The sequence below is a fragment of the Poecilia latipinna genome, unplaced genomic scaffold, assembly GCF_001443285.1.
Source record: "Poecilia latipinna isolate Pla-1442-1.1 unplaced genomic scaffold, P_latipinna-1.0 Scaffold178, whole genome shotgun sequence".
NCBI classification, from domain to species: Eukaryota; Metazoa; Chordata; class Actinopteri; order Cyprinodontiformes; family Poeciliidae; genus Poecilia; species Poecilia latipinna.
The window spans coordinates 309,773-321,919 of NW_015112794.1; the positions used below are offsets into that span (position 1 = coordinate 309,773).

The 12,147-nt window shown below is 39.1% G+C and overlaps 1 protein-coding gene across 2 annotated transcripts in view; it reads left to right on the forward strand.

Moving 5' to 3' along the window:
* The window catches only part of tmem266 (transmembrane protein 266), a 43,373-nt gene that overhangs the window by 19,392 nt on the left and 11,834 nt on the right, over window positions 1–12,147 (forward strand). For both annotated transcript variants that reach the window (XM_015030283.1, XM_015030284.1), the window contains exons 4-9: window positions 5,547–5,701; window positions 7,080–7,153; window positions 9,001–9,057; window positions 9,152–9,290; window positions 10,795–10,910; window positions 11,474–11,666. In XM_015030283.1, coding sequence (XP_014885769.1) covers window positions 5,547–5,701; window positions 7,080–7,153; window positions 9,001–9,057; window positions 9,152–9,290; window positions 10,795–10,910; window positions 11,474–11,666 — 734 coding nt within the window. The remainder of the gene's footprint in view (window positions 1–5,546; window positions 5,702–7,079; window positions 7,154–9,000; window positions 9,058–9,151; window positions 9,291–10,794; window positions 10,911–11,473; window positions 11,667–12,147) is intronic.

The following is a 12,147-nucleotide window of genomic DNA, read 5'->3' on the forward strand; positions in this document are numbered from 1 at the left end:
TATATATATATAATGGCTGATTTTAATTTTCTGAACACCCAGAGTCTAATCTAATGCGACGAAAGGCAAGTCAGCCATCTGTAATTATGAGGAATTATTTTCCTTTGGATGCTTTGAGCAACTTGCTTTCTGATTTTTTTTTTCTGCTAATAATTGTTTAGCCACTTGGGGACACTCATAGACTCTAAAGATCTTTGAACTGCAAAAAAAAAAAAAAAACAACAAAAATAAAAAACACGCGTATCATCAGCGACACGTCAAACACTTGACAGGTTTTGATGTTTTACAAAATGCGCCTCATTTCATCACATTAGAACAGTGTCTGGATGCTCCAGCATATGTGGCGTGATAAGAAACAATGTGACTTAAAACTTGTGTGATTTTTAAAGCTGATGGCTGATGGATATAGAAAAATACTAACCAACAAAGTGTAATCTAACCAAATATCACTCACAGAGCAGAGTTCATGAGTGTGAAGTGGGGCAGCAGTACAAGGAACACACTATTATAACCTAGAGAGCTTTTGTCACTCTCTGCATAATGCAGGAATTATTTATGTGAGCAGACATTGCTACGGGACGTGGGCAGCCCAAGTTGTTGACTTGGTGTACGACTGAGGCAGCTTACAGATGGTGTCGTCTTTGTAGGCATTTCGCCAAAGTGTTTGTCTTTGTTTTGTTTTGTTTTTAACTCGCCACTGTGTTATCCTTCTGGTCTCTTTTCTGGTTTTTTGCATTTTTCATTTGTGATGAAATTGATAGATCTTTCCTAAATTCCAACATTAATAACTGAATGATAACCTATCTTTGAAAAATAGATTATCTAATATTTATAGAATTATGATAGTGATAGGAATTAAATTGCTCAGTTGTGTTATTTGGACCCTTTACCAACTTTGCAGCAGCAGTTCTCGTTAAAAATAACTGCCTTACATATGTTGGCATTTTGACACAAACTGTTACTGAAAAGAAGGAAAAGACAGGGTAACAGAAGATTAGCCAAGATGATCATCCTCTTCAGTGTTATTCAAAGACCTGAAATAGATCAAAACTGATATTTGATAATAGATAATTAGTTTGGATAAAACCTTTTATGTGCTGCAAGATGGAGTCAGAAGTTGCAACTTATGCATATATGATGTTCCACAAATGTAATTAAGTCAATAAACTTTTCTTCTAATTTTCTGGCAGCTACCTACAGTTCCTTGCAAAAGTTTTTATTCTTCCTAAGCCTTCTTATGTGAAAAAACCTTTTGCCCAAAATCATCTATCCCGATAGTAGCACATGTTGGTGGCAGCAGTATCATGCTGTGGGGAGGGTTTTCATCAAAACGCATTACTTCAAGATTGATTGCAAGCTGAATGGGAAAATGATGAAAACTCCCCAATCCTGGGAGCTGCAAAGGCACGCCTCAGATTAAAGGTCAGCAATCTTCGGAATTTGAGTTTTAACATTTTTGGAAGGCACTGTACCACAGAATACGTCAGGCCAGAGAATATGTAACAATTGTTCAAAAACAACCTTCAATAATCTTGCCAGAATCTGTCAACAGAATCTTGAGCTTTTGGAACCAGATCCTTTACTGTACCTGTTGCGTGTCTGATGGATGTCTAAAAAGACTCCTTTTCAAACAACCACAAGGCTCCTTCATCAAATTGTCACTCCTGCCTGGCATTGTGCTTAACACAACGGACGACATTTCACTGTCAGCTTTGATGTTTTTTTAATACTCACAAATATGCAAACTATGAGTTTGCTTCTCAGGACGAGAGTGAAGTATTAGTGGGGGGGGGGGAAAGCATGTATCAGCGCCAACTTGTCTGCTAGTCTGTGGGTGTAACTCCCGTTTGTCTCCGTTTAGTATCTGTAGCTCATTTCTCTTGTAAAATCAGTCACTGACTTTCCTGTTTTAGGCCGTCCTCTGTTCTAAGATGGTCAATTTAAGCAATCACTCCTTGTTGTAATTAGAAACCACTGGAGTGCTGCTATTGTGCTGAACAGGATTAGAGGGACGATGGGCGCCATGCTGGATCCCAAACTTGTTTTACCGGCACCTGTATTCTCTTCTTTTTGGCTGTGATAATTTACAGTGACTTTTATTTCCCCGGTACATGAAGCTGCAGGAGACTTATAGCAGCAAGAAAGTCAATCTCCAAAACTTTCAATTGATTACTTTAATAAGTTCATTCATCACACTTTATCATGAGCTGGAATTCCTCTGGGCGTAGTTGCTTATCTTGGCTGTGATAGAAGACATTTTCTTCAGCTCCGGTTTCACGGAAAAGGAAATATTAAGCTTAACAGGATAAAGATTGCCTAATAGTTTGGCCCCAAATCACTTGTCCCTTTCTTAAGAACAGGGAGGAGTATTCAAATGTAGACAGATGGCTTGATAGTTAAAATGTCTCCTCAAAATTAAAAGTAAGGTACGGTATAGGACTGCTTGAGCAGTCTGAAAGAGACAAACTATTCCAGCCTGTGCTGTTCAGCAGCCTGCAGGCTCACAGTTGTGGCCCATTTTCCTCTGCCCGAGCCTGCTGAGTTCAGCAGATTGGTGTGAATTGGTTGAAGTTTATACTCAAGGAACCACAGGGATTAATAGTTATCAGAATTGGGGGGGGGACTGAAAGGAGACGGGAAAATTTGAGTCAAGAAGGATCTATTTTGAAATGTTTTTGGCTAAAGTTCTTCTATTATAAACTGTCCCAATGTTCGTATATTTAAGAAAAATGTTAAGCACCTGAATTAGAGCATAGACTCTGAGACGAATCAAGTTTAAAGTATAATTCAGCGGAAAAAGAATATTTATTTTTAGTTCTTTGGTAGTCACACTTGCATATGTCGGGTTGTCTCACAGAAGTCATATTAGCAAAATATGAAAAGGAGCTATTAATGGTGAGTTGAGGTAGAAAGGAGGCTTAGTTATTCAAACCAAACAAATCCTCTCTGACAAAACAGTCACTCAGTAAATCTGAAAACTGGTTGTGTTACCTTTGCCGGCAGCACCTTTCCAAGCATGAACTCCCTGTTTTACGTCATACCACACTATCTCAAACAAATTTAAGCCCAGAGTTTGACTTGTCTATTGCAAAACATTTTTGTGTTTGTTTTGAGCCATTCAGAACTGGACTTAGTCGTGTTCTTCTTCTTATCCTGCAGGAAGACTCAAAGGTCACTAGCTAGTAGATATTCTCCTTCAGGATTTCCGGCTGGAAAGCACAGATTACGTTTGCCTGATTTTACACCAGGACCTGAAGCAGCAAAGCAGAGCCACATCATCACTCTGCCACCACCATGTTTGACTGTGAGACTGATGTTGAATCCTGTCCAAGCATCTACAACAACTCTTTGAAAATCTTGGACAATACGAGTTGCAAAAATGTTTGATTTCCTTTTGGGATCATTAAAGTATTTTAGAATTTGAATTGAATTGAATTAGTCACACTTAATTCAGGATTAAACCAATGAGGCAGTTATATTTTTACACGTTGGTTTGGATATTTTTGATTGGAAACATTTATGTTCCAATCAAAACATATTTTTAAAGAAAAATCAAATTTCTTTAAAAATTGATTTTTAAAGAAAAAATCAATATTTTCTTTAAAAAATTGATTTTTAAAGAAAAATTTAAAAATCAATTTTGAGGTGAGGAAACATTTCCAACTGGAGTTTATTGAAATCAAGATAAACAATGCAATATTTTCCCTATTGTGTGCCTTCGCACTCTTTGACCGTATTTGTACATATTAACTTGTGTTTTTATAATCGGCGTACCAGATAACTTAATAGATTGTCATTAATCTGATTCTTTCTCCTGCTCAGTCTCTTCACCAAAAAGTTCACACAAAAACAAACCCTTTCTTCTCTCATTTCAGTTCAACCTGCCACTGCTTCGCAGGTTTACCTCGTATTTTGTTGTGCCTTAATTCCCAGAGACAATGTAATGACAGAGACACTCAGTGTGATAGGATGAGTATAACTCAGCTGGTGAAAGCAGCCAAAACTCTGTCAGGTCTGTGCAAACGGGACTCCAACAGAGCAGCCAGACCCATCTCTGCCTGTGCCAGTTGCCCTGCTCTGCGTCTTTGTCCGTTTTGTGCAGCCGGAGCGGCGTTTCTGCAGCCGGCATCATTTACAGCAAGCCATCACCTCCATCGCAGGTTACTATTGATCAGTCTCATGATCTAATCCCCTCAGTCTGCTGCTGCTAGACGTGCTTCGATCGTCCTTCGGTGCGTTTTCTCTGCATGAGCTGCTCAGCTGATGGCTTCATGAGCCGCGCACGGTGCGCGCCGCCACGCAGATTTCATCTATCTGCACACAGAGCGTGCATCTGTGTTCCATGCATTTGTGGATGAGCGGTCTGTGAGGGGGAGCCTGTATAAAATGACCCCGCTTTGACCCTGAACTGGTGATTTTTTTTTCTCTCTCTCTCTCTTCCTTGCTCCACCGCTAAAGCAATCCCTCTTCTTCATAAATACTTCAGGTCCTCGGTGTTCAAGGTTTAAAGAGATTTGCCTAAAATTAAGTTTCTGAGCTTGGAGTAATCCATCAATGCCATTTACTCTGCTTCCAGTCAGGACTTTTCTTTACAGGTTTATTAAATTAATACCTTTTCTGTCAGCCTTTTGGGAAAGGTCTGAATGAATTACGATTTCACACAGTATGAGTGAAATTGTGCTTTTCAGATCGTAGCCTGGGTTTCCTTTGCTGCTCATTCCACCTTTTAACAGTTCTCCCACAAATGCTCTGTTACTGCATGAAATATCTTAATGAATAAATATTTTCTTAAGCCAATGTGGTTTGACATTTTTCCCTTAGAGTACATTTGCACATAGGAAGGAACCATTACCCTTCACTGCCTCTTTGTCGCCCCTGGTGCTGGGCTCTAATTTGCTGGGACTGGCAGCTAGAGAAGGTTGCTACGGAGGACGGAGTGCACCGCTTGATTTCTTGGCACAGACCAACAGCATGGCCAAACTCCAGCTGCTCTGATGACCTTCGTTTAGGATCAATAGACTGTTTAGATATGTTAATAGCAAAATGACTCCAGTCATAAAGTACATGTATCCTCTCCTTTGTTTTTTTTTTTGAGAGAGAGAGAGAGAGAGAGAGAGAGAGAGAGAGAGAGAGGCAGGCAGGCAGGCAGGCAGGCATTATTGTTTCATTCTATCAGTACAGCATGTGAAACACAACATCTTATTTATGTAAAATACTTCCCGCTTACATTTAATAAAAATGCATTTAACATTTAAACACATAATGTGAGCTTAGTGACTAGTATGTTCGAGACCTATTTCAAGGTTGTAATTTTTAAAGGTATTTTAAATCTGCCAAAGGAGTCTTGTCATAAAACAAATTTATCAAATATAACTGTTTTAAAAATATTTATATTTAAATTGAAAAGCATACATACCAAGAAATTATATCAACTGAGGGGGAAAAAATACACATTGACGTGTCTTGCGTTTGACAGATGTCACTTTTTGATGTTTCTAAAATGTTATTAATCTCTTCCACATCGCCCTGTCTCCCCCTCCTCCCAGGTCCAACTGGCTGAAGCCTTGCTGTGGACGGCGGGCGGCACTGTGGCAGGTCTGCCTGCTGTCAGCAGGTTTCAACTGTTTCCTGGTGGCCTGTGTCATCCTGGTGGTGCTGCTGCTGACAGTGGAGTTGCTCATAGACATCAAACTGCTGCAGTGTGAGTGATGCTTAAACCAAGATGACGTGGCCACGGTGACGTCGAAGGGGATGGCGAGTGCGGTTTTGAGGATGTAATATTGATGAAGTTGGTGTGTTCTGTTCATTATTAACAGTCTAGTCTGGACGCAACACGCCCTTGGAGGGACAGGAAAGTGGTCTGCTCAGCACAACTGTTTACTGATTGTTATTCAAAGGCTCTGGGTCAAAGCACAGATCTAACACACAAGACAAAGGGGCAGGTTCACCACGCCATCATTAGCATAAAGGTTTCGCTGCAAGAATGCTACATTAAGATTAAAATAAAGCACTGAAGGCAATTTTATGCAAATATACTTTGTTATAATGTTGATGTTTGCAAATATTAAACTAAAAAGAGCATCGACTTTCTTATCAGTACTGCTCTAAGAGTAACTGAAATTCTGAAGATGTATATCTTACATCTTCAAAATTATATGATTAACTTGGAGCATTTTTCTTATTAATCTGAATTTTATGTTCAAAATATATAATGGATCATCATCTTTACTCCAGTATACCTTCAATGATGACATTGTTATAAGTATTTGATATGCAAAAACACTAAGTTTGTTTTTTTTTATGTTGCGCTAAGTCACTATAAATTTCATCTCCAGCCACCGATACAATAAGCTTATAAACAATTAAATCACAGGGAGACAAATTCAGTGTCTAAGAAGCCAACTGCATCGTGAATTTATGAACAAATCTAAAGTCTACAAAAAACAAACAAACAATCCTAAGCTCCTACATCTAAAATGTCATTGTACTTTAAGACTCACTCACATTCCATGAGGTAAAGGTCTGAGTGGATTCCCTGCTTTATGTCCGCAGGGCTCACATGCTGACAGACCATTTTCTTCCGGCGATTTCCAAAAAATGTGTTCCCAGCAGACTAACTGAGTGATTGACCAGTTAAATTACCAAGAGAGACAAATGTGAGAAGGAAGATAGACCAAGAAATCATGCAATGCAGACTCTGCTACTTGTGGGATTGCGGGAAGGACTTGGAGGAAGATGAATAGGCTGATAGGACAGATCACTGAACACAGCAAACAAAGACAGATGGAGGGAGATGTGGCGCGTGAAGACAAATGTCTCTGCTGATAGCCGAGCGCAGTTTGATGCCGTCCGCAAGTAGCCTGATGAATAGAGGGGAAGATGCAGACATGTGCGTGTACAGTATGTGGTGAATGAATGTGCATGGTGCCTGCCTCAGGCTTCAATCTGGAGATGCATACGTGTGGTACGCGCTGGTATTTTTCACTTGATGTTCGATGCAGTGAAATGAGTCACCTATGTTTAGCTCATGTGCCCGTCTGTCTTTTAAAATAATAGGCTACTGTGTTTTATGCCCCCAGTTAATAACGCATCCCAGTTTGCCAGCATCATCCACTGGATCAGCCTGGCTATCCTCTCTGTGTTCTTCACCGAGGTGAGTCCTCTCCTGCTCAACACAATAGCAATCTCACTTACAGCCAATGCAGCGACCTGACGATTAATGCTGCGCTGTGCAGTACCTTGCTCCAATGAAATGCACCAGCAGGTTCTCAGCACAATACTGGGAACAGCTTTGAAATGCCCAGCACCTTTATTCACTGCACAAACACATTTTGGTACTCTGATCTGATAAAAAAAAAAAAAAAAAATCGCATAAAGGAGACTGAATTTCCAAAGTGCTCGTGTCTCTGCCGTTGCACAGGTTATTTGATTGATCCACAGCAAAGACGGTTTAAAATGCAGATAGAGCTTTCCGTGCCACTCCTTTCCAACACCTCAGATGTTCTTCATTGATTATCGCTTTCTTTACACACGTTCATTTTCATTTCTTACACTTGACTTTCAAAGGTTAAGCTTATGCTATAAGGTCCCATATGTCTGCGTGTGAACTCTCTTCATTTACAAAGCATGTAACAAACACTTGTCTGGACCGGTTTAAGATGCTGTCGTCACTCTTATTTTCACCTGTAAGCTGAATGTTGTCAGTTTTATTTGCGTGATTTACACCATATTCCGTAGGCCATATTCACCGAAAGAAGAGTGAAATCGAAAGAAATCTGCTACATTTCTTTTAGTGAAACTGAATACATTGTTTTTACTGTAAAATGGTGATATTAAAATAGCGTCAGCTACAGATGCGCAACGGTTTTGCATTGTGAAAACAAAAGTGCTGAAGACGTGGTTGCATGTCTGTGCCAAGCTTTTATGTCTTTATTAAGTCGGTGTGATGTTGGTTCACATCTATAATGACAGCCACGTTGTACATCAGCATATATTCATGTCTTTTTCATTTCTCTTTTGTGTTAGATAAACACAAACTAGTGCTTAAAACGTTTGCACAAAAACTACGCACGGAATAAAGGTCCTGCAAAAAGTTGGTGCTTGAAAAGCTTTTCTTCCATATTTCTGCATTCGTGTCAACATCAGCACACGGGCATTAGTGAGCTCTCATTTCCCCCATTGCACGTTGCAACACACTCAAGCAAATTTAATGCCTCAGAGCTTATGTGAAGAGATGTAGGGGAGGATATAGGTGAAGTACGTTGTATCAGAGTAAAGCTGCTCATTTCTCCATTTGCCATGTATGGTGAACTAAATGGGGGGAATATGTGAGGTATGCAGTGATTTCCAGATCTTAATTTGCAAAAACATAAACTCAAAACTACAGTATTATTTTCCTTCCACTTCACAAATATCCAACACCTTGTGTTGATCTGTCTGATAAAATTCCAACACATCTCATTAAAGTTTGTACTTGTAGCATGACAAACTGCGAAAAAGTCCAAGGGGGCATGCAAGATACTGTATGTATGCATCTGCAGCCAAAATGCCATGGTTAGTGAGCAGTGACAGGAGTATGAGCTCAAGAAGAACAGACACACTGAGGTATGCGGACAATGACAGACAGAGATAGAGATTATTTAAACAGCTCTTTTATAGCTGCAGTTCATGTTAAAGTTATAAAAACACTGACACATGTTTTGCCAGGTTCCCAATGAATGTAAACAGTCAGGACTTTCTTATGATTTTGGCACAAAGGGAAGTTCATGCTGCTCTAATGTAAACTTTTAAAAGGGCTTTTCAGGTTGCAGAAAAGGAGCACAGCTGCAGTAGACATGAAATACTATAGCTTTGCTTGTGTTACGTGAAACTGTGTTCGTTAAATTGGAGAAATTAAGAAAATGCATTAATTAAACTGTGCTTAGTGTGGGGTTTAATATCTACAATTACTCCACATGTTTCAATTTTTTTTTTTTTTTTCTGTCTCGTTGCTGCTCTCAGACGGTGTTCAGGATTGTGGTGCTGGGGATATGGGATTACATTGAGAACAAAGTAGAGGTGAGCTCTCATGTGTCCCATGAGAAATAAATCGATGGCTTCTTTTTCTGCAGGTGTTATAACTCAAGGGTTGCCTCTTTTTTTGTTGTTGCAGGTGTTTGATGGAGCTGTCATCGTTCTCTCTTTGGCCCCCATGGTGGCCTCCACAGTGGCCAACGGCCCCAGCAGCCCCTGGGACGCCATCGGCCTCATTATCTCGCTGCGCATCTGGAGGGTTAAGAGAATCATTGACGGTGAGCCAGGAGGAGCCGACGTCTCCTCCGTCCTCTCTTCACACAGATGGACAATTCGCGCCGCACTCGCTGTGTTGAGTCTTGAGATTTATTTGTTTGTTTTAGTTTTTCCTTATAATGGGCAAGGTGTCATTTATCAAAAGTCACCTGCGAAACTCCAAAAAGCTCATTGACGCAGATCATTGATCATACAGAACTAAACAGGTTGCTCCCTCATGTGGTTTTTCGTTGAAATGCAAGATGAGTTAAAATAAATTTTGTATGGCGCCCTGAGTATCACTTATTTTGCACTTAATAATGACTGTTAATATACCTTCAAACTATGAACAGTTTCCATTGAATGATGACAATGATGCTTAAAAAAATAAAACATTTATTATTGAAAATGTAAACAATTTTTTGACTATACTAAATTTGCCATTCAGAGACTGAAGGAGCAATTTTTTTAAATTATGTTCATTCTTTTAATCAACATCAGATCAAGTGTTTGGTATGAAGAGTTCAGCAGCGTAAGTGCGCCACCTGGTGGCCTGGGTACTATGGCTGCCACTTAAAACTTATTTATTGCTGTTATTTTAAATTAATCTATTAAAATTTTAAGGCTATGCTAAAGCACTATTTTTTACTCCCAAAATCAAAAGCATTTATTGCATGCCACAAAAAGTGCATGAGGAAAATAAACTAAATGAAGCCTAAATGAATTGTAGACATATTTCAAGGTAAGATTCCAGAAAATTCTACAAGCTGTGAAAGTTAAATTTGTCAAATATAAGACTAATCTAGAAATACATAAACATCAGGCTCATTTCAGGCTTGGGTGCAATGCCAGTGAGAAAAAAAAAAAAAGTTCTATTATGTGCCTAAAACATGTAGAAGAAAAAAAGACATGACTGGTTGCATAAAGTCTGCTTATTAATCTCAGCCACAGCATTAATCAGTCAGATGTGCATCCGCAACATTTTGGTTGAAACATTTTCTCAAATGTAAAACAACCTGTGGTACCACTTAGAATGGATTCAGCAGTGTAAAAAGCTGAAGTTGGCTTTCTTGTCTGTTGGCTCATTATTGGCATCTTGTACTCTGTTTCTTTGTTAATAAACCTTACATAGCTTTCAAACCCCAGATTAACATCTTCACTTGAAATTCTTTCAAAAATTATTTCATCTCCACTTTTGAAAGTGTTTAGAAACTTATGACAACGTCTTAGAAGGTAGTTTTCCCGTGCTTTATATTGGCTTTGTGTATAAGCAAAGTTCTGTCTCCTCCAACATTTGTAGTATGTCCATAAATGTAACTGCAACCCAACACGAGGCTGAAAGCATTACTAATGCTATACATTGTCAGATGCAGACGTGATGTAGACATGCGAATTATTAAGTCTTTATGCATTACAACTCCGGAATTGCTTTACTCCCATCTGGTGCTTTTCTCTGGAAAATTTCCCTCTAACTAAACATTACACGGATTAAGTTAAAAACTTAGATCAGTCTGTTTTGTTTTCCAGCATATGTTCTGCAAGTGAAGGTGGAAATGGAGCTGGAGATCCAGCAGTACGAGAAGGCCAAAGCAGTGCGGGAGGAGCAGCTTGATCGGCTAACCCAGATCTGCCAAGAACAAGCTGTAAGTTCTCACTCAGCTCATCTCTCATATGTTGGTTTGTAGCAGCGTGGAACCAGCAGAGGGCAGCAAAATGCCACACGAGAGAAACTCTTACACCTCCGGGCAAAATGTATGTATTCAAAACAAACAAAACAAACAAAAAAATTACACTATGGTCATGTCGTGACATCTGTTTGAAGGTGCTCTATATTTTATAATTATTTTTTTATTTTTTTTTTCACATTTGGAAAGTCTGCAAATAATATAACCTTCCGTTTAAAAAGTATTTACTTCCTTGCAGATTTCTTTTTTTTTTGTCACTCTTAAATGTTTCAGACAAATCAAACATGTTTTGATACAAGACAAAGCTAACAAAGCCAAATATAAAAAGTAGTGTAATGAAAAACATCTATATAAACCAACAAACCAAGAGAGGAAAAAATTGAAGGACTCTGTAAGGAGGAAAACTCTCTCTCACAGCACTGTAAATAAATTATTTGAACTGAAAAACATCAGTTATCACGATCACTATTTACTGAAATTCCTCATATGTTTTCTTTTTCCTTCGACTTTCTTCCGACCAGTTTGAAATCAGACAGCTGAGGGCCCACCTGGCCCAGCAGGATCTGGACCTGGTAGCAGAGCGTGAAGCCGCCATGCAGATCCACCATATGTGGGGGAAACAGAGCAGCAGCTTCCAGGAGGTGGACGGGTTAGCAGCGGGGGCCTCTGACCATCACAGACCAGCCAAAATTAGGGAACCTCGGGGGGCCACAGGTAACCCGCCCAAAACATCCAGCTGTGGTTTATTACTGAGAACTAAAAGGATGAGGAAAGACGGTCTTCCACTAACAAATGGAGAAATTGAATATCTTGAAAGGAGCTGAAGGTTTAATTGTAAAGTTTGGCATGGACAGTAAACAAGCAACAACAACAACAACAAAATATTACGACAAAAAGGGTTGCAAACAACTTATTTGAAACATTAGAAAGAGTCACTTCTTTCCGATTCGTTTGCTATTCTGTTGTTCTTAAATAAATCAGAGCCTTTAAAACTGTCCGCTGAGGAAAAAAAATGGTTGAAAAAAAATGCGGGGAAGATTTTGTGAAACATTTTATGGCAATAAATGCAACATGTCCTTATAAAGATAGACAGGCATATAAACTGTTAACAATCGAAAGCCATAAAGCAAAAAAAAAAAAAAAAAAAAAAAAAAAAATAAATTTCCCCTGATGATACAACAAAAACACTCTTTTT